The sequence below is a fragment of the Dendropsophus ebraccatus genome, chromosome 11 (genome assembly GCF_027789765.1).
Source record: "Dendropsophus ebraccatus isolate aDenEbr1 chromosome 11, aDenEbr1.pat, whole genome shotgun sequence".
Taxonomy (NCBI): Eukaryota; Metazoa; Chordata; class Amphibia; order Anura; family Hylidae; genus Dendropsophus; species Dendropsophus ebraccatus.
This window is the reverse complement of record NC_091464.1, coordinates 87,475,558-87,495,588: the sequence shown is the minus strand read 5'-3', so window position 1 is coordinate 87,495,588 and position 20,031 is coordinate 87,475,558. Positions and strand designations below refer to the sequence as shown.

The 20,031-nt window shown below is 42.2% G+C and overlaps 2 protein-coding genes across 5 annotated transcripts in view; one reads left to right on the top strand and one right to left on the bottom strand.

Moving 5' to 3' along the window:
* ARL13B (ARF like GTPase 13B) overlaps window positions 1–18,789 on the top strand; it is a 43,140-nt gene extending 24,351 nt beyond the window's left edge. The window contains exons 5-11 of the mRNA XM_069944564.1: window positions 7,598–7,703; window positions 8,882–9,084; window positions 11,160–11,271; window positions 11,641–11,881; window positions 12,249–12,359; window positions 13,960–14,028; window positions 17,933–18,789. Of these exons, the coding sequence (XP_069800665.1) occupies window positions 7,598–7,703; window positions 8,882–9,084; window positions 11,160–11,271; window positions 11,641–11,881; window positions 12,249–12,359; window positions 13,960–14,028; window positions 17,933–18,009 (919 nt within the window). The 3' untranslated portion in view covers window positions 18,010–18,789. The remainder of the gene's footprint in view (window positions 1–7,597; window positions 7,704–8,881; window positions 9,085–11,159; window positions 11,272–11,640; window positions 11,882–12,248; window positions 12,360–13,959; window positions 14,029–17,932) is intronic.
* Window positions 1–20,031, bottom strand: part of STX19 (syntaxin 19) — a 184,068-nt gene that overhangs the window by 12,835 nt on the left and 151,202 nt on the right. The window contains exons 1-2 of one of the 4 annotated variants that reach the window (XM_069944567.1): window positions 5,205–5,238; window positions 1,948–2,128 (exon numbers count right to left, since the gene is read on the bottom strand). The gene's annotated coding sequence lies outside the window, so the exon portion shown is untranslated. Of the gene's footprint in view, window positions 1–1,947; window positions 2,129–5,194; window positions 5,239–20,031 lie in introns of those variants that run through there. The other 3 variants (XM_069944570.1, XM_069944566.1, XM_069944569.1) reach the window with 3 other exon arrangements.

The following is a 20,031-nucleotide window of genomic DNA, read 5'->3' as shown; positions in this document are numbered from 1 at the left end:
GGCTGTCCAGGCATGCTGCGAGTGGTAGTTTTGCCACAGATTTGAAGTTTTTACAGTACACCGTTCACACTACCACCATGGCAGCGATGCCAAATATGTTATCATTTCGATCCTGATTCATCCCATTAACCTATATCAGGTTCCATCACGGCCGGTCACACCTTCTCGATTACAGCTTCGGCTCTGCTACATCTGCTGTTTACGGGACTTAGAAAGTTTATCGTATTTACTTTCTAAGGTGCCTCCCTGGCTGAAATGGTTAAAGGGCACAAATTCGGGAGCAGGCGGACAGATCTAGCAGACCGGTCGGGCTGGTTTGTGCATTCACAGTTATAAGGTAGGAACAGTGGTAGTGTTTGTGCCATGTGTTGGCTTCCGTGCCAGGCACCATCAGTATGGAAATTTACAGTGACTGTCAGATAGACGGCATGGGGGGGTCCAGTATAGGTTATTAGTTACTGAGATTATCCCCCTGGATTGTATTGCCAGTATATGGCTACGTGTACCGCGCTGCGGAGGAGTATATACATGTGTACTGCGGATAGTGTACCTGATTCCATCTCCCTATTGAAAGCAGCGAAATCTGCATGGAAAGATCAGCAGAGATCTCATTCACTCACAGAACTATAATCCGCTGCATTTGTACAAACCTGACAGTAACATCCACAGCGTTTACACCACATGTGACGTAGAAGATTGTCGACCACCAATAGGTCCATCTAGTCCGCCCTTTTAGTATTTCCCTTCTTATATAGATATATGTATACACCAGGCAGGCTGTTGTAGATTTACCAACCACATCTGCTGGAAGTTTGTTCCAAGCATCTACTACTCTTTCAGTAAACTAATATTTTCTCATGTTGCCAACTAACCTGTCACTGTGTTCTCTTGTGTGGCCCTGATGGCGTCACAGAGCATGATGCTGAGTCATTAGATCTATCTGTTATCTGCCTTCTTTTCCCTTTTCTTCCCCCTTTCCTTTCTTTCTTTCGCTCTCTCTTTCTCACACACGCACTCCCTCGCTCATTCTCTTCGTATCACTCTCTCTTGCTCACTCTCTCTCTCACACGTACATATAAGCACTGAACACACCTGAGTAGATCTCCCTATATTGGAGATAAATAAAGGTATATGACCAGCCTCAAAAATTATAAGGCTACGTTCACAAGTGTTTTTGACGTACTGATTTGTGTCTCAGAAACTTGTGTTACCTCTCCCATTTACTTCAATAGGAGCAGCTGATTGTAAGCTGTTATGGATCCTTATTTTTTACAAGCGAAAAAGATGGAATTTTATTGTGATCAAACAATAAAGTTACGTACCCTAAGAGGGCCTTCACACATACCGGATCCGCTGGGAATTTTACTCTCGATCCAGTGCTATTTCATCCCTATGAGAATACATACAGCAGGATTGACATCCCGCTGCTAGTATGTAAGTTAACACCGCGGCCGGAGCAAACATCGCCTGCTCCCTGCTCTGGCTTGCTTCGGGGGTTGCCGGCGTCTGCTCATCCTTCTTAGTCAATCAGTGCACTGCCCCGTCGCAACCACTGATTGGCTAAGTGGGACGTCCTGCTGTTAATCCCGCTGTGAGTATGTATTCTCATAGGGATGAACTGGCAATAGATCTGCTGCGGATATAATTTGTGTGAATGTACCCTAAGTTAGAGTATATCTGTTTGGCCGGCAAACCCAGCCAAAACCCAACACAAAAAAAGTCTTCCTGTGTTCTCAGTACATCATGTTCAGCCTTGGCATAAGGATCAGCGCCTACGTCGGTATCCTAAAAATGTCCCAAAGACAAGGCCGGAGCTCAGGCACAAAGTGTTATGAGACATAGATGTAAACCAGCACATGGATTGAATAAAAAGAAAAAAAAAAGGAAAAAAAAAAAAAAAGACACTGACCAAAAAAGTAAAATAAAGGGAAAGCATAAAGACCTTACCCCCTCTCATGTATCAGCATCAGGGTCAGTTCACACTGAGGAATCGGCACTGAAATTCTGAGCGGAATCCCCGTCGCGGACTCTTTATGGGACAGGTTATCTTTATTCTTGAGGAACAGTTTTTTCTTCTTCTTTTTATTGCTTGGCTTCTTGATCAACAAGGGTGCTAGGACCTGGACACCTATCATAATAACAGGGTACCAATACTACAATCCAAGAATACAATATAAAGACAGAATACCAAACCTTCTAAATATAGGATACACTAGAAAATGTACCCGGCGCTGCCCGGGTATAAAGTGTCAGTGTGTTAATTAGATTTGTTCTAAGGTGCCCAGGAGGCCAAGCTAAAGGTATTGTTTCATCTGAGTTAATCAGTGGAATTAGTGTATACCTGTAGTGCATAGTTGGAGGGGTTCTGTATACCCACAATGTATAGTTTTTAGGGGTCTCGCATATCTGTAGTGCATAGTTGGGGGGGCTGTATACCTATAGTGTATAGTTGAGGGAGGTCCTGTATACCTGCAGTGTACAGTTGGTGAAGGTCCTGTATACCTGTACTGTATAGTTTGGGGGTCCTGTATACCTGTAGTATATAGTTGGTGCTGTATACCTGTAATGTATAGTTGGTGGAGGTCTTGTATACCTGTAGTTTATAGTTTGAGGGTCCTGTATACCTGTAGTGTATAATTGGTGGAGGTCTTGTATACCTGTAGTATATAGTTCGGGGGTCCTGTATACCTGTAGTAAATAGTTTGAGGGTCCTGTATAACTATAGTATAGAGTTGGTGGAGGTCCTGTATACCTGTAGTGTATAGTTTGGGGTCCTATATACCTGTAGTATATAGCTGGTGGAGTTCCTGTATACCTGTAGTATATTTGGGGTCCTGTACACTTGTAGTATATAGTTGGTGAAGGTGCTGTATACCTGTATTATAGAGTTGGTGTAGGTCCTGTATACCTGTAGTGTATGGTTTTGAGGTCCTGTATACCTGTAGTGTATAGTTTGGGGTCCTATATACCTGTAGTAAATAGTTGGTGGAGTTCCTGTATACCTGTAGTGTATAGTTTTGGGGTCCTGTATACCTGTAGTGTATAGTTTGGGGTCCTGTATACCTGTAGTATATAGTTGGTGGAGGTCCTGTATACCTGTAGTGTAAAGTTTGGGGTCCTGTATACCTGTAGTATATAGTTTTGTGGAGGTCCCGTGCACTTGTAGTGTATAGTTTTGGGGTCCTGTATACCTGTAGTGTCCTGTATACCTACAGGGTTGTATTTACCCGTATGGCAGTGTTATTCAGTCACAGTGTGTCGGTATTGGTCATGTCTGGTATGGGGGTGTTATCCAGTCACAGTATGGCGGTATTGGTCAGGTCTGGTGTGGCGGTGTTATCCAGTCACGGTATGGTGGTATTGGTCAGGTCTGGTGTGGCAGTGTTATCCAGTCACAGTATGGTGGTATTGGTCAGGTCTGGTGTGGCGGTGTTACCCAGTCACAGTATGGCGGTATTGGTCAGGTCTGGTATGGAGGTGTTATCCAGTCACAGTATGGCGGTATTGGTCAGGTCTGGTATGGAGGTGTTATCCAGTCACAGTATGGCGGTATTGGTCAGGTCTGGTATGACAGTGTTATCCAGTCACAGTATGGCGGTATTGGTCAGGTCTGGCAGTGTTATCCAGTCACAGTATGGCAGTATTGGTCAGGTCTGGTATGACAGTGTTATCCAGTCACAGTATGGCAGTATTGGTCAGGTCTGGTATGACAGTGTTATCCAGTCACAGTATGGCGGTATTGGTCAGGTCTGGTGTAGCAGTGTTACCCAGTCACAGTTTGGTATACCTGTTGTGCCCTGTATATACATGTACTGTATAGATGGAGTAGGGGGTCCTGTATATACATGTACTGTATAGATGGAGTAGGGGCTCCTGTATATACATGTACTGTATGGATGGAGTAGGGGGTCCTGTATATACATGTACTGTATAGATGGAGTAGGGGGTCCTGTATATACATGTACTGTATAGATGGAGTAGGGGGTCCTGTATATACATGTACTGTATAGATGGAGTAGGGGGTACTGTATATACATGTACTGTATAGATGGAGAAGGGGGTACTGTATATACATGTACTGTATAGATGGAGTAGGGGGTCCTGTATATACATGTACTGTATAGATGGAGTAGGGGGTCCTGTATATACATGTACTGTATAGATGGAGTAGGGGGCCCTGTATATACATGTACTGTATAGATGGAGTAGGGGGTCCTGTATATACATGTACTGTATAGATGGAGTAGGGGGCCCTGTATATACATGTCCTGTATAGATGGAGTAGGGGGTCCTGTATATACATGTACTGTATAGATGGAGTAGGGGGTCCTGTATATACATGTACTGTATAGATGGAGTAGGGGGTCCTGTATATACATGTACTGTATAGATGGAGTAGGGGGTCCTGTATATACATGTACTGTATAGATGGAGTAGGGGGCCCTGTATAAACATGTACTGTATAGATGGAGTAGGGGGTCCTGTATACATGTACTGTATAGATGGAGTAGGGGGTCCTGTATATACATGTACTGTATGGATGGAGTAGGGGGTCCTGTATATACATGTCCTGTATAGATGGAGTAGGGGGTCCTGTATATACATGTTTTGTATAGATGGAGTAGGGGGTCCTGTATATACATGTTTTGTATAGATGGAGTAGGGGGTCCTGTATATACATGTACTGTATAGATGGAGTAGGGGGTCCTGTATACATGTACTGTATAGATGGAGTAGGGGGCCCTGTATATACATGTACTGTATGGATGGAGTAGGGGGCCCTGTATATACATGTAGTGTATAGATGGAGTAGGGGGCCCTGTATAAATGTACTGTATAGATGGAGTAGGGGGTCCTGTATGTACATGTACTGTATAGATGGAGTAGGGGGTCCTGTATATACATGTACTGTATAGATGGAGTAGGGGGTCCTGTATACATGTACTGTATAGATGGAGTAGGGGGCCCTGTATATACATGTACTGTATGGATGGAGTAGGGGGTCCTGTATACATGTACTGTATAGATGGAGTAGGGGGCCCTGTATATACATGTACTGTATGGATGGAGTAGGGGGTCCTGTATATACATGTACTGTATAGATGGAGTAGGGGGCCCTGTATATACATATACTGTATAGATGGAGTAGGGGGCCCTGTATACATGTACTGTATAGATGGAGTAGGGGGTCTACCAGTTATTACTGTGGATGTTGTGAGGCAGCTTTCCTAGCAACCATTGCTCCCTGTGAAAATGAAAGCAGTAATCCTATTGGTTGCTAAGGCTCCAACTGCCGTCTCTGCTGCAGCTAATTATATCACCTGTGTTTGCAGTGAGGAGATTTTCCCATTCATCTCTATGAGGCGCCTCTATTTCCCCTCCCCCTCCCCTCCTGTACATCTGGCGGGGACGGGACCTTCGCAATAACCTTCCCGAGCACCCAATGTATCTGTGGGCCAAATTTGGGGTCAAACGGTTCAGGCGTTTGGAAGTCTATAGAGGACAGACAGACAGACAGACAGAAGGACAGACAGACAGACAGACAGACAGAAGGACAGACAGACAGACAGACTTTGATTTTTATGATATAGATGATTAAGGGTCAGTTCACACTGAGGAATCAGTGCCGAAATTCCGAGCAGAATCCCCATCGTGGACTCCGCTCTGAATTCTTCCTGCCCAGCGCCTCAATGTAAGGTATAGGGCGCCTCCACTCTAAGAAATGACATATCAGCTCTTTGAATGGAGAGCCACGGAGGCGCCCTATACCTTACATTGAGGTGCTGAGGCAGGTAGAATTCCGAACAGAGTCTACGACGGGGATTCTGCTCAGAATTTCGGTGCCGATTCATTGGTGTGAACTGACCCTTAATTGTGTATCCTATATTTAAAACATTTGGTATTCTGTCTTTATATTGAAGTATTGGTGGCTTGTTATTATGATAGGTGTCCAAGTCCTAACACCCTTGTTGATCAAGAAGCCAAGCAATAAAAAGAAGAAAAAAAAACTGCTCCCCAAGAATAAAGCTAACCTGTCCCATAATTGGCATGAAGAGGCTGCCCTATACCCGGAAGGGCTATGTACTGCCTGGCAGGGCACCAGCGAGCAGCCAATGCCTCCAGTATTAGTAATGTTCTCTATTTTAAGCCATAATCATTTGTTATCAGGTATTTGTCAGCAAAGCCAACAGAGCGTGGGTGACGTTCCCTCTGTGTATCCTGCCCTCTCCTGTAACATGAGGAATAGATCACATATCCGCCATGGTCAAGGCAGCACAACCATACATTATACTAATGGAAGCCTGGATTATATATTATACGTTGCTCTATGTAGATGTTTCAGGGCTGCCTGATACTAGACTAGAGCGCTGTTCCCATTGTGAGTGTGTGAAGACGGTGACCGGGCTGCTTACATGTGAATGAAGCCTCAGGAATGAGGAGAGTTTCATTCTCTTTCATATATAAGTGAAGAAACAATGGACGTGTTGTGCCGTGTCATGTGTTTGTTGTCATTGTGTCGTTGCGTTGTTTTGTATCACGCCTTGTTGTCTGAGCTGATGTTTATGTCCCCGGTGTGTGCTCTCTATACATTGTAATCCCATTACATACTCCAGGTTTTACATATCGGCCTCGTGGGATAACTATTACCCCATTACCAAGAGGAACAGCCCATTACTCAGTCCTAATAGTTTAGACTCCCCTACTTCACCACTGCAAACAAAGGATTCTAATCTGAAGCTTGTATGAATGGCGGCTGATGACATCATGTTTTATTTATCCTCGGTTTGTCTGAATTGTATGGACAGCTGATCATACAAGCCTTAAAGGGGTTGTTCACAAAAAAAAAAAATCGTTCAAATCAACTGTTACCAAAAAGTGTCAGAGATTTGTAATTTACTTCTAGTAAAGACACATTATACACAGGACCAATTACTTTTTAAAGGGTACTCCGGCAACAAACATTTATTGCAAATTAATTGATGTCAGAAAGTTATAAAGATTTGTAATTTATTAAATCTCAAGTCTTCCAGTACTTATCAGCTGTTGTATGCTCTGCATGAAGTGGTGTAATCTTTTCAGTCTGACACTGTGCTCTCTGCTGCCACCTCTGTCCATGTCAGGAACTGTTAATTGGACTGACCACTACAGTATCCCGTCCGGTCTCCCCATGCATGTGAACAATTGGCATGGCTGAACATTAGTAATGATAAGTGAGGCGCCTCCGTTAGTATCAAGTCTGGCTGCATCTCGAGGGGGGGTATTGTTTCACTAGGGGAGCACAGGCCGAAGTGCACATGAAGAAGCCAGCTCTGATGGGGGGGGTGGAGGGTGGGGAATCTCTGCGCCAACCAAGTAGTGCAAAATAAAAATACACTAAGCGAACTGATCCATTCTCTTTAATGGTACTAAGAATGAATTCTGCTGGTACTGTAATGATTTTGTTGCATAGCATTTTTTCCGGAGTTCACCAGTTGTTACTGCAAAGTTTTCCAGTTTATTTATTGGATCTCTGAGCTTAGAATAGTGATAATATACAAGGTCTGGAATATCAATAACCAACAGGGGATTTCTATTTTTTTTGTATTTTAACCTATAGTTTGGCAAATAAACAGGATCGGGAGGGTGCGATGGCCGAAGCCGATATCATAGAGTTTCTGTCTCTGGAGAAATTGGTGAATGACAACAAGTGCTTATGTCAGATCGTGAGTAGTATTTCACTTTGTATATTATAGTGTTGTGTACTGAGGTTTATATAGATTGTGTGACCCCTCATATCTATCTATAGTGTGTATATAAATAAATATATACAGAGGTGCCTTGGATTACGAGCATAATTCATTCCGGGACCGTGCTTGTAACCAAATCCACTCTTAAACCAAAGCACATTTTCCCATTAGAAATCATTGATATGCAGACAATTGGTTTCACACCCCAAAAATAATGATTTTATATTCTGAATAACAGGTAAAACAAATGAAACAATGAGAAACAGCTGGATATGTGATATATAAGTTACTGTACAGTATAGCAATCAGCATGTGGAGTATAGTGTATAGTAACTGCATAAACCTGATAGCACAGCAGCAGTTTGTAGATACAGAATGGAGCTGTAGATCCCCATAATGCAGTAGGGTAGTACAACAGGCTAGAATAAATAAGCAGGGCTGCTGTCAGAGGTCTGAGTGGTCACATGACTGCAATATGGAAGGGTGTGTGTTCAGCATGGACCAATCAGGAAGTGAGAATCAGAGCTGTGCAGGAGGACAGTGACAGAAACTTTATATACAGCAGTGTGAATGGCTGAGAGTAAGTGCAGGCAGATTATAGCAGCAGTGTGTATAGCTGTGTGAGTGCAGGCATAATATAGCAGCAGTGTGTATAGCTGAGTGTAAATGCAGGCGCATAGCAGTGTGTATAGCTGAGTGTAAGTGCAGGCACAATATAGCAGCAGTGTGTATGGCTGATTGTAAGTGCAGGCACATAATAGCTGGAGTGGAGAGGATGGGAAACACAAGGACTGGCAGAGACTGCAGGGAGCATGAAGGAATGAGCAGGGCAGATGTGGGTACAGTATAGCAGCACTCTCTGTACAGGGAGAGAGGGGTTACAGCTATGAAGAGATTACCTCCATAGCCATGTCCCCTGATGTAAGCCCCAGCCTGAAGTGGATCTGCTATGATTTGGAAGGTGAGGGAGACTTCCTGGGTCAGAGTACAGTGCTGTAGACCCCGCTATGCAGACAAGGAGCTCTTACACCAAAGCAATGCTCTTACACCAAGTTACAATTTTGAAGATATTATACAGATATTATAACTGTATATGTTCTTTTGGTTATACTTGCACTCTATTTTTTATTTTCTCTTTTTTTCTTGATGTTTAGGAGCCGTGTTCAGCAGTTCTCGGCTATGGGAAAAAAATTGACTCGCATATAAGGAAAGGTCTTAACTGGCTGCTAGAGGTCATAGCAAAAGATTTCGAAGCACTTCATGATCGTGTCCAGAAAGAGACGGCAGAGCAGCGAGCCCAGGAGGAACAAGATAAGCAGAAAATAGCCGAGCGAGTCAAGAGGCTGCGCGAGGAACGGTAACTTACCCCATACTGTGATAATACGGCCTCGCCATAAACTGCTGATCATGTCTGATGTATACATTGAGGTATACAGAACACATTGTAATATACATGGGGGTCTGCACAGCACATTTTTGTGGGATATGTATCAGCTGTAACGTACTAACAAAACTCTTAGGTTCTGGCTGTTTAACCCCTCAAATACCGAGACATTGGTAGCCCAACATAACAGTGAACTCTAGATCTACCTTCCACACAAGCCCAATGGGCCCTGATCTTAAAAGAGGTTTGCCACCATGGACATCCTTATTCCTGATCCACTTAAAGGGGTTGTCCAGCGAAAATCTTTTTCTTTCATATCAACTGGTGTCAGAAAGTTATATAGATTTGTAATTTACTTCTGTTAAAAAATCTCAAATCTTCCCATACTTATTAGCTGCTGTATGTCATGCAAGAAATATTTTATTTCACAGTGCTCTCTGCTGACATCTCTGGCCAAGACAGGAACTGTCCAGAGCAGGAGAGGGTTTTTATGGGGATTCAGAGAAAACCGAGAGATGTCAGCAGAGAGCAACAATAAAACAACATTTCCTGCAGGACATACAGCAGCTAATAAGTCTGAGAAGACTTGGGATTTTTTAATAGAAGTAAATTACAAATCTATATAACTTAATGATATCAGTTAATTTGAAAGAAAAATATTTTTAGTGGACAACCCCTTCAATGGGCATAAATATCTGATTATGTATGATTTGACCTCTGCCCACCCCTCCCTCCCTGGCAGTCTCACAAATAACACCCGCACTAAATGGTGCAGCACTGGTAGTTAATTGCTAAAAGTTACCAAGAGCAAAGCTTGACTATCTTTAGCACTTCCCTAATGGGTGAATGGAGCTTCAGGTGTCCCGTTCTCAAGACCTTGGGGGTCTGCCATGGCTATAGAGCATCTAGATATTGATAGACCCCTTATTTTTAGCAGCCCATATACGTCTGTGTTTTTGTTTTGTTTTATTGCAGAACTATCTTTAGCAGTAGATATTTTTGATGCCTGAAGGCTACAGCCGTCATTCATACCTGTGGGGAGGTTGCGGAGGGAATTAGCAGTGTTGGATTTATTTGGCTCATCCTATACTAGTTTACCTGGGAGTGAGTCATGGGCTGTGTCACTATGTTTACCGGGACGTATCAAAACACTGACCATAAGTCACGTCAAATGATGATTCAGCTTCGCTGTATTGTTTGGCTACATCTGCATACTCTCTACCATACAAACAACATTCGATCTGCTACAGAGTTAAAGGGGGACTCCGGTAATATATATATTTTTTATATTGAACTTTTACTAAAGTTTTCAATCACAAAAAGAAAACAGGAAAGCGAGTAAAACAAGCTCCTTATGTCTGTCAGAGATGATATGGCAAAAAAATAAAAATTATACAGGGGGAGTGGAGGCAAACCAGGAGAGGGGAAGGTACCTGGGGAAGCTCTGGTAATAATATTTATTTATTTCAGATCAACTGGTGTCAAAAAGTTTTATATAGATTTGTAATTTACTTCTATTTAAAAATACCAAATCTTCCAGTACTTATCAGCTGTTGTATGTCCTGCAGGAAGTGATGTATTCTCTCCAGTCTGACACAGTGCTCTCTGCTGCCACCTCTGTCCATGTCAAGAACTGTCCAGAGCAGTAGCAAATCCCCATAGAAAACCTCTCCTGCTCTGGACATTTCCTGTCACAGACAGATGTGGCAGCAGAGAACACTGTGTCTGCACTGCAAAAAATACCCCACTTCCTGTAGGACATACAGCAGCTGATAAGTACTGGAAGACTTGAGATTTTTAAATAGAAGTAAATCACAACCCTGTAGAACTTTTTGACTTACTGCCAGTTGATTTGAAAAAAAAAACCAAAAAAACACTTGAGTACCCCTTTAAGGATTGTTCAGAAAGATTTGCCAAACCCGAATCTAATAAATTTATTTAATCTTGTTAAAGTTGTTCTAACTTGTCTATGGTTGAGTTTCCGTGATGGTAAATCCAGCAATTATATGTGTTCAAGCTAAATTTATCTTTAATTCTGCTACCTATAGAGAAGAAAGGGAGAGGGAAGAAGCCGAGCGAGAGGGACGACAACTGGTCGATGAAGACACATCTGTCCCTATGGTCAATCCATTCCAGCCGATATCGACCGTTATCATTGAGGTATACATAGTATTACACAGCGCTGTATTTACTGTGTCTTATCTTTATATCCTATTGTATTGGACTTTGATCTGGTTTTTATCATTCTGAAATCTTCTTCACAAACCGTCCATTCATAGAAAGTTGGCAGATGACAGCTTTATAGCCGTCTCCTAATAACTTCCATAGAGAACACCTGTCTAGCTGAACTCCAGGGATGCGCGGAGAAGAAGCTGTATCTATCTGTATATCACAGCATTATATTATATAAGAGACAGCTGCACAAACAATACACGCCCGTTTGACCAAACTTCTTTACTTTATGACCAATGTTACTCTGCAAGTTGACAATAAATTTCCCTTTTTTTCCCCTCTTATTTTTGTTAACAGAATGAAGAAAAAATCCGAAAGGAAAAGGAGAAAAAGCGTCAAAAAATGGTGAATGGCCAGAATGGTATAGACATTGCCCTGGAGCCTAACGCGGAAGAAGAGATGGATTCTGGAAGTGATGGGAATGAGAGCGGCCGGACGTCTCAGGATGGACAGTTATTAGAATCATACAAAGATGCTTTGGCCCAGAAGTTGGAGCAGGATGATTCAAGTGTAGATCCCTCTGAACGGAGGGAATCGGGTACTTTTATTTTTTTTTTTCTGTCTGCTTTGCTATGTAGATTGGGACAGAGTCAGCAGAGGATGTGCATTTAAGGGGGGGGGGGGGTATGGAGAGATAAGCATAAGATGTTTATTATAATTTTTTATAAGGGCAGCAAGATATAAAAAGTTTTAAAATGCCGGAAAACCCCTTTAAATTTAAAGGAGTTTTCCTAGGATAGGATATCAGAACGATGGGGTGCTGACAACTCCTACCCTGTTGATCAGCTGTTTGCTAGAGCTCTCAACACATCATGAACAGGCATCCTGGAACATAACATGAAAAATGACATGATACTTTGTTTAAAATTAACTATTTGTCTTCTGGATTTTTTTTTTTTCATTAGCTCAAAGCAAAAAGAAGAAAAAGCTTAAAATGAGAAGAAATAAAATAGAACCTTTAAGCGCAGAGGAGTCTGATTTAAAGAGCCCAGCTACACCACCGCCACAGTTACCCGGTGAGTAAAGAAGTGCGCCTCCTGCTGGAAGGATATCCGAGCAAATTACAGACTATTAGTTTTATTGTGGACAATACTAAAGAAGGCTTCTATATCTACCTTGCTGTAACACCTGGGCACTGACAGTCTCTATCAGAGCTTAATAAAACGCACATCTACTAGATCATACAACGCGAACTACATCAGACTGCGATAAAATCTTGACGTTTTTAGCCGCTCTTAATGTTGCCTGTTGAGAACTTGTATTTTATATGCACAATTATTGTATATACTGTTTGTCAGTGTAATATTATTGCAGATTTTTACTATGTAATATTTTGTTAAAGGGGTTGTACCACCAATGAGCTGTATCCCCTATCCTGTGGGTTGGAGTTGGGAATGATTGCAAGGGGTTTGAACACTGGGAGCTTGTACAATCTCAATAATCTATAGCGCTCTTATAGACCGTGGAATGGCAATGGGCATACTCATTGGGAGCTTAGGAGTCCTCTTCTTCAGATCATGGGAAAGACGGGTTTTGGCAGTCTCGCCCCCTGCGATCTTACACTTTCCTCCTATTATGTAGAGATGGAATTGAGTTTTAGAGGGGTTGTCCAGGCTTAGAAAAACTAGGCCACTTTCTTCCAGAAATAGCACCACACTTGTCCTCAGTTCGAATACGGTTTTGCAGCTCAGTTGCATTAAAAGTAATAGAGCTGAAATGTAATACCACACATAACCTGAGAATAGGGATGGTGCTGCTTTTTGCAAGAAAGTAGCTGTGCTTTTTGTAATCCTGGTTAACCCTTTTAAGGGTGCCATAACCTATTTAAAGGGGCACTCCAGTGAAAACCTTCTTTTTTAATATTCAAATCAACTGTTTTCAGAATGTTATATAGATTTCTATTAAAAAAATCTCCAGTCTTCCAATACTTATCAGCTGCTGTATGTCCTGCCGTAAATGGTGTTTTCTTTCCAGTCTGACACAGTGCTGTCTGCTGCCACCTCTGTCCGTGTGAGGAACTGTCCAGAGCAGTAGCAAATCCCAATAGAAAACCTCTCCTGCTCTAGACAGTTCTTGACATGGAGAGAGGTGGCAGCAGAGAGCACTGGAAAAAATGCACCACTTCCGGCAGGACATGCAGCAGCTGATAAGTATCGGAAGACTTGAAAATATTTAAATAGATGTAAATTACAAATATTTATAACTTTCTGAAACCAGTTAATTTAAAAGAAAAAAGTTTTCACCGGTGTACCCCTGTAAAGAGGTTTTCCCATTGCTGACTTTTATAATATGTCCAGGCAGCCGATTCTCTCTCCTGTGTAGTAACAGAGTGGTTTGGAGGCCTGGCCACCTTAATTTAAAACTGGACACAGGAGTCCTGTGACAAGGTATTTTAGGGTTCAGTATTTATAGTTTTTTTCTAACCTGTAAAATGTATTATTTGAAGAGTAAATTATTAATCAGTTTTATAAGATTTTGACAGGTTTTTTGTCTTTTTTATAGTAGGTTGTTTCCATATTGTAGTTAACCTCATGTTTTATGCATTTACAGCCTCCGCAGAGCCATTTACTAGCAACTTCATATCTATTAAGTGAAATTCTGTTTGTTTTCCTGTAGTTGGCTGGGGAACCCCAAAAGTTACTAGACTTCCAAAACTTGAGCCTCTTGGAGAAACACCTCATAATGGTAACTGTAGAATGCCTTTATCTTCTGTTTCTTCGCATGCAAACCCCTCACCATCCTCCATAACACGGCGCTCTTGTTAACACATTGCTTTCTTCACGTGTGGCGGTTTTATTAACAGGCACAGCTATCTGTCATCTCCGTTTCCTGTACCTCACATTTCTTTCTGCTTCACCAGTATGTTAGATACTAATCGCATGAATCCCCAAGAAGGTCATGTCATAAGGCATCCATGTTGGGAAAGCACACAACATGTACCGAAACTCATAAGAATTGGTAAAATCCGTCGACTAATAACTCACTCAAAAAGCCTCATAGAGTTCTATCACTTCTATTGCTTAGACATAGTGAGACCATAAAACTCCTGTATTTCTTTATGCAAGGGATGACTGAATTACAAAAAGGGCTGAGCCCACTAGGGTAAGGGCCCTATTCCACCGGACGATTATCGTTTGCATAATCGTTAGCGATTAATGATCTCAAACGACCGCTATTGCGAAAGACCTGAAAACGTTCAGTCATTTCCATGGAACGATAATCGTTACTTATGATCGTAATTGCGATCGTTTCTCTTCGCTATTTATTCGTATCTATTGCGAACGACCGAACGATGTCTTATTCAATGCGAACGATTTGCGAACGAGCAACGATAAAAATAGGTCCAGGTCTTATAAAGCGATCAACGATTTCTCGTTCGGTCGTTAATCGTTAACTGCATTTTAACCGAATGATTATCGTTCAGATTCGAACGATTTAACGATAATCTGAACGATAATCGTCCGGTGGAATAGGGCCCTAATGCCCCTATTCCACGAGTCGTTTGAAGGAGCAAACGAGCGCTATTAGCGCTCGTTTGCTCCTCGTTCCCCGCTCACTGCCGCCGCTATTCAACGCGGCTGCAGCGAGCGGGTGAGTGCGGGAGGGGGCGGCAGGGAGCTGCCCGGGGGATCGCTGATCGTCCGGGCAGCCCATAGGATACAGCAGCGCCTGCTGCCGATGCTCCTATTCAACTGAGCGACGGCAGCAGATCCCTGCTATATCAGTCGCTTGTTTTTCAACATGTTGAAAAACAAGCGACTGCAACGATCAGCCGACATGAACGATGTCGGCTGATCGTTGCACTCTATTCCACGGGACGAATATCGTTCGTAGCGGTCGATATCGGCCGAATACGAACGATATTGCTCCTCTAAACGACCCTTGGAATAGGGCCTTAAGGCCTTTAGGGTGCTAACACACATGACTGATGCGCAGCAGATTTGATGCTGTGTTCAGTTATTTACATCAAATCTACTGCGCATCGCAGCAGAAAATTCACTGCAATACGGTGTGTGTGTGAAGCTACCCTTAAAGGGGTTATCCATTGCTACAAAAACATGGCTACTTTTGTTCAGAGACAGCACCACTCTTGTCTCCAGTTTGGTTGCAGGTTTTGTAATTCAGTTCCATTGAAGTGAATAGAGCTTAATTGCAAACCGCACCTGAACTGGAGACAAGAGTGGTGCTGTCTCTGGGAGAAAGTGGCCATGTTTTTGTAGCAGTTTTATTCCTGTTCTTGTGATAGGTGGGGTCCCTCTTGTAACAGACGCTATTACTGCAAAAGATTATCGGATGGAGCTGCTGGTAATGGGCCAAGTACGGACGATAATCATTTGGTGTAATAGGGCCTTTACTCAGGTCTGTATTTCAGTGAATATTGACATTCCCTTGAAGCATCTCTCATTAGATCTCTGCATTGTAGCATCCCGTTTTTTTTTATCCTTGGGTGTAGCTATGCAGAGTTCAATCCTATCTGTGTAAGGTCACGCCCCATTGACAAGCTATTCAAATATTTCCTGGAAGAATAATGGGGAACAGCACAATCCTGGTTAATTATACACTTAAATTCCACTGGACATGCACCACCTTTTCTCAGTATAATACTAACTAAATGTCCATTTAATCAAACTTTAGTCCATAATAACACCTTATATACAAAAAAAAGGACCAAATATAATAACAAGAAATCTTTATTTATCAATAACACAACTCATAATCAAAAATATTAAAAAACTACATTACATGATGTTTTATGGCAATCCAGATAAACTGACACAGTGAGATGGGTAGCATAGGCTCAAACAGGCAACTGCTCCGAAAGTGCTCAGTGCAGTATAAACATGGGTTATACACAGGGGGATTGGATAAAACTAAGTACAAGCTTCCCACAATTGGGACTATCCACCTAACTTGCACCCAAAAGAACCATAAACCCTGTAAGCCTGTAATCAAATCACCACTCACCCATGCCAGCGTCTCCCCAACGTACGTTTCACATTTGGCGCTTCCTCAGGGGGCGTGTCTACAAACTGTCATGTGCCACTTAAATATGCTGTAAGATGGAGCGTCATTTCCGGGGGTAGCGGCGCTTGTCCGAGAGAGTAATGTAGTTCTGCACAGACAACAGATCCTCTTTACAGTCACTAAGAGAAAATAAGGAAAAGCCTAGACCCTACCCACTCCTCGCCGCTCTGGGTATTGGGTGTGTTGGCACTGGCTGATGCAGAGGACCTAGGACTGCTCTGAAGTACACGTCACTAGAGCATGGAGACCTGCTGGCTGGGTCTAGGTGTCTGCCAGAACTCATAAAAGGAAATATAGGGCTTATTTATAAGGAAGTCTGACTGGTAAATCCCAAATAATTCCATACAACAAGATGACTATTGCACTGATATTCCTATTATATAGAACTAATTTTATAGTAATCCTATATTTTTCTATATGGTTTGTTACACCTTTAATAAATCAGTTTTCAGCCTCTTTTGTGTTTTGTGATATTCATTTACTTACACTTGGTTACCCCCATGGTCAGAGTAAGCATGGCATTCTTGACGATGTTAGGGTAGTATCACACGCAGCATGTTATCCAGAATGTTTACTTATGCCCTGTAAAATGGAAAAACCCAAATATTAAAGATTTGTCTCACCCTGTAGCATTCTGATGCTACGCGCTCAGTAGTGTAGAGAAGGTGCGAGTAACTGAGTACCTTACACATCAGTTTAAGGGGCCATTTACACAGAGAGATTATCTGCCAAAAATTTAAAGCCAAAGCCAGAAACAGACTATAAACAGAGATCAGGTCATAAAGGAAAGCCTGAGATTCTTCCTCTTTATAAATCCATTCCTGGCTTTGGCTTCAAATCTTTGGCAGATAATCTGTCAGATATTCTTTCTGTGTAAATGGACCCTTAGTTGGGGCCTGTATAAATAGGTTGGATAATAAATATATTAAATATTCTAGAAGAGGAAATGGAAAATGAAAGAGGTTTACATAATGGAGTAGTCCTTTCCATTATGTGCATGAGCCCAGTAGTCCTGGATATTCATGGGAAGCAGAAAACTCCCACCAGCTGCTGATTGGCAGTTATCTATCTATGCTGTGTATAGGCAGTCACCTGTCAATCAGCAGCTGGAGGGCGGGGGAGGGGTGTGGCAAGAATCCTATTCTCCTGCATATTAGGAGAACAACTGAACAGAATTATACAAGTAATACACTGATCTGCTCAGCAGTTATACCACTAGTTTATGCTGCCCTTCTTTAAGGCAGTAACCTAGTGACAGATTCCCTTTAACCTAGCACATTCCAATCTGCTTGTAAAAAAAGAAATCCACCATTTAGATGAATGGGACAGTCAATGAAATTCCTGCAACACATCTGCTGTGAACTGTACATAAGATGCCTTGTCCAGGATTTCCTGGTAACATTTTCCATCCATCTGACTAACCCTCATGGATTCCTTTTCCATGTAGCTCTGGTTCATACTGCATCTGCATGCGCTGCCTATACCAGTGGGGATGCTTGCACCTTATAACACTAATCGGACCATTCTTTCTTGTGTTTTGCCGTTTGTCTATTTATGTCTTTAGATTTTTATGGAAAACCACTCCCGCCATTGGCAATGCGGCAGAGACCCAACAGTGACACACATGATGTCATCTCCTGAATCACACAACAGTGAATGGTAACTTTACACGTGTCCTCGCACTGGTGACCGTCCTATGACGTCAGTATTTTATACTTACAGAACTAAGAGGCAACTACTGAGTTGTGTCACCAGTCAATGGGCCCTCTGTGGGTTGGCAGATTCTGGGTTACTGGAATGGCCGTTGTGAATCGCCACTAAGTAAGATGGTAAAATGGCACCTCGGATGGAACAGCGTGGGACACCGTCTGTTTTCTTCGACCAAAATGTCAAAACTATTTTGATCCAGTATTAAAGTTTTATATTGTTTTCTTTAAAATGAAACATTTTACAGGTTTTAAACTTTTTTTTTTTTTTACAGCATAAAAGCACAATGCCTACCAAGTGTTTTATCATTGCTAAATGGGGTTTCCTCTGCAGTATTGAATGACTGTCTATGTAATGTAACCATAGCTAGATAGAGTCACTACAACGGGAGCTGCTTATAGAGGAGCCCCCCTTTATTATGCCCATATGCCCCATCATAGATTGGCTTCTAATGCTACTGAATTGGTACAATTTTTTTCTACAGGTAAAAATTTTTAGTTGTTTTCTGCAGTGTGATCTCAGCCTAAGGCCGGGCCTACAAGGTGAAACATTGCACCTAAGGGAAGTAAATGGAAACTCACTAATGGCTGCAACCCAGCGCTTACAAGAAACTCCTCTCGGATTGATTTCTTGCAACTGCTAGGTTGCCATAACTGACACTTTTGGGTTAGGCTGGGTTCATGCTACATTTTTGCTGTGTGTGTTTTTTTTTTTTTTTTTTTTTTAATCCATTTTTGCCTAAAAAAAAAAATAAAAAATGTGTTTTCTTTTAGCACACACAAAAATGTGGCCAAACACATTTTTGTGTACGCCAGAAAAAAAAAACATCTGTTTTGATCTGTCACACATACACATCCGTTTTCCATCCGTTTTTTTGCAAAGACGGATTGAAAAAAAGACTGCAAAAACGTAGTGTAGCCGTAGCCTTATGGGGGAACCGTTTCTGGTTGTGTGACCCCTGTTGTGGCCAACATTACTGTATCCCGGCCTTTACGGTTCTGTTACAGGGAAGTAAATAGAATATAACCGATTTATCCATGTGATTTGGAAAGTGCAACTCCCATTTCTGCTAACAGACATTTAGAGGAGAAAAAAAATCTATAGCCCTGTTCGCACTGTGTAGTTTGATGTCATTCTTCCTACATTAATGCAGAACTGTAAGTTAGGCTCTGTTTATATCATGTCTTCTATACAGTCCTCCTTAGGTACATAGTGGATGCTGACGGTGCCCTTATGACATACACCAGGTCGGTGTGTTTTTTACTTTATAGGAAGGCCTAGTCTGGTACGATTTCCTATACAAAACGGTTCAGTTCAATAACTCCTACAGTATACTGTATAATATCAGGAAAGAAAAAAAGATCTGAACAGAGGCCTTGCATCGTCATCACTTCTCTTATTTAAAATTTTGACCTGGTTCCATAGGCAACATAGATAAATTTCCTTAAAGGGAGTCTCATCTGAAATTCATGTTCCAACCTGCTGACCCTGTTAGATGGAGGAAGGACATATATCCTTTCCAGAAAGTAGACAAATGCTTTTATGTTTTGGTGCTTAGTGTCAAAGAGCCCTTTCTGAGCCCCTGAAGTGTTGGAAGCTGGGAGGGGGAGCGAGGAGGCATTCCAGCATAATTATCAGATGATTTCTGCTTCCAGACCTCACTGTGCTGTACATACAAATGGTGTGCAGGTGTAAGATTTGGTAACAGGACCCAGCTTCCGGCTAGCTGTCAATCAAGCAGGGATGGGATGCGGAGCGGTGGGGCATTCCAGCCGGCAGCAGTAAAGCTAGGTGTCAGTGTCAGAAGTTTGAAACGTGATTTGCAGCTGACAGATTTACTTTAAGGGTGCCCTCACACCTACCGGATCAGCTGCGGATCCAGTATCAATTCACCCCTATGATAGCACATACTCGCAGCGGGATTGACATTCCGCTGTGAATATGTGCTTTAACCCC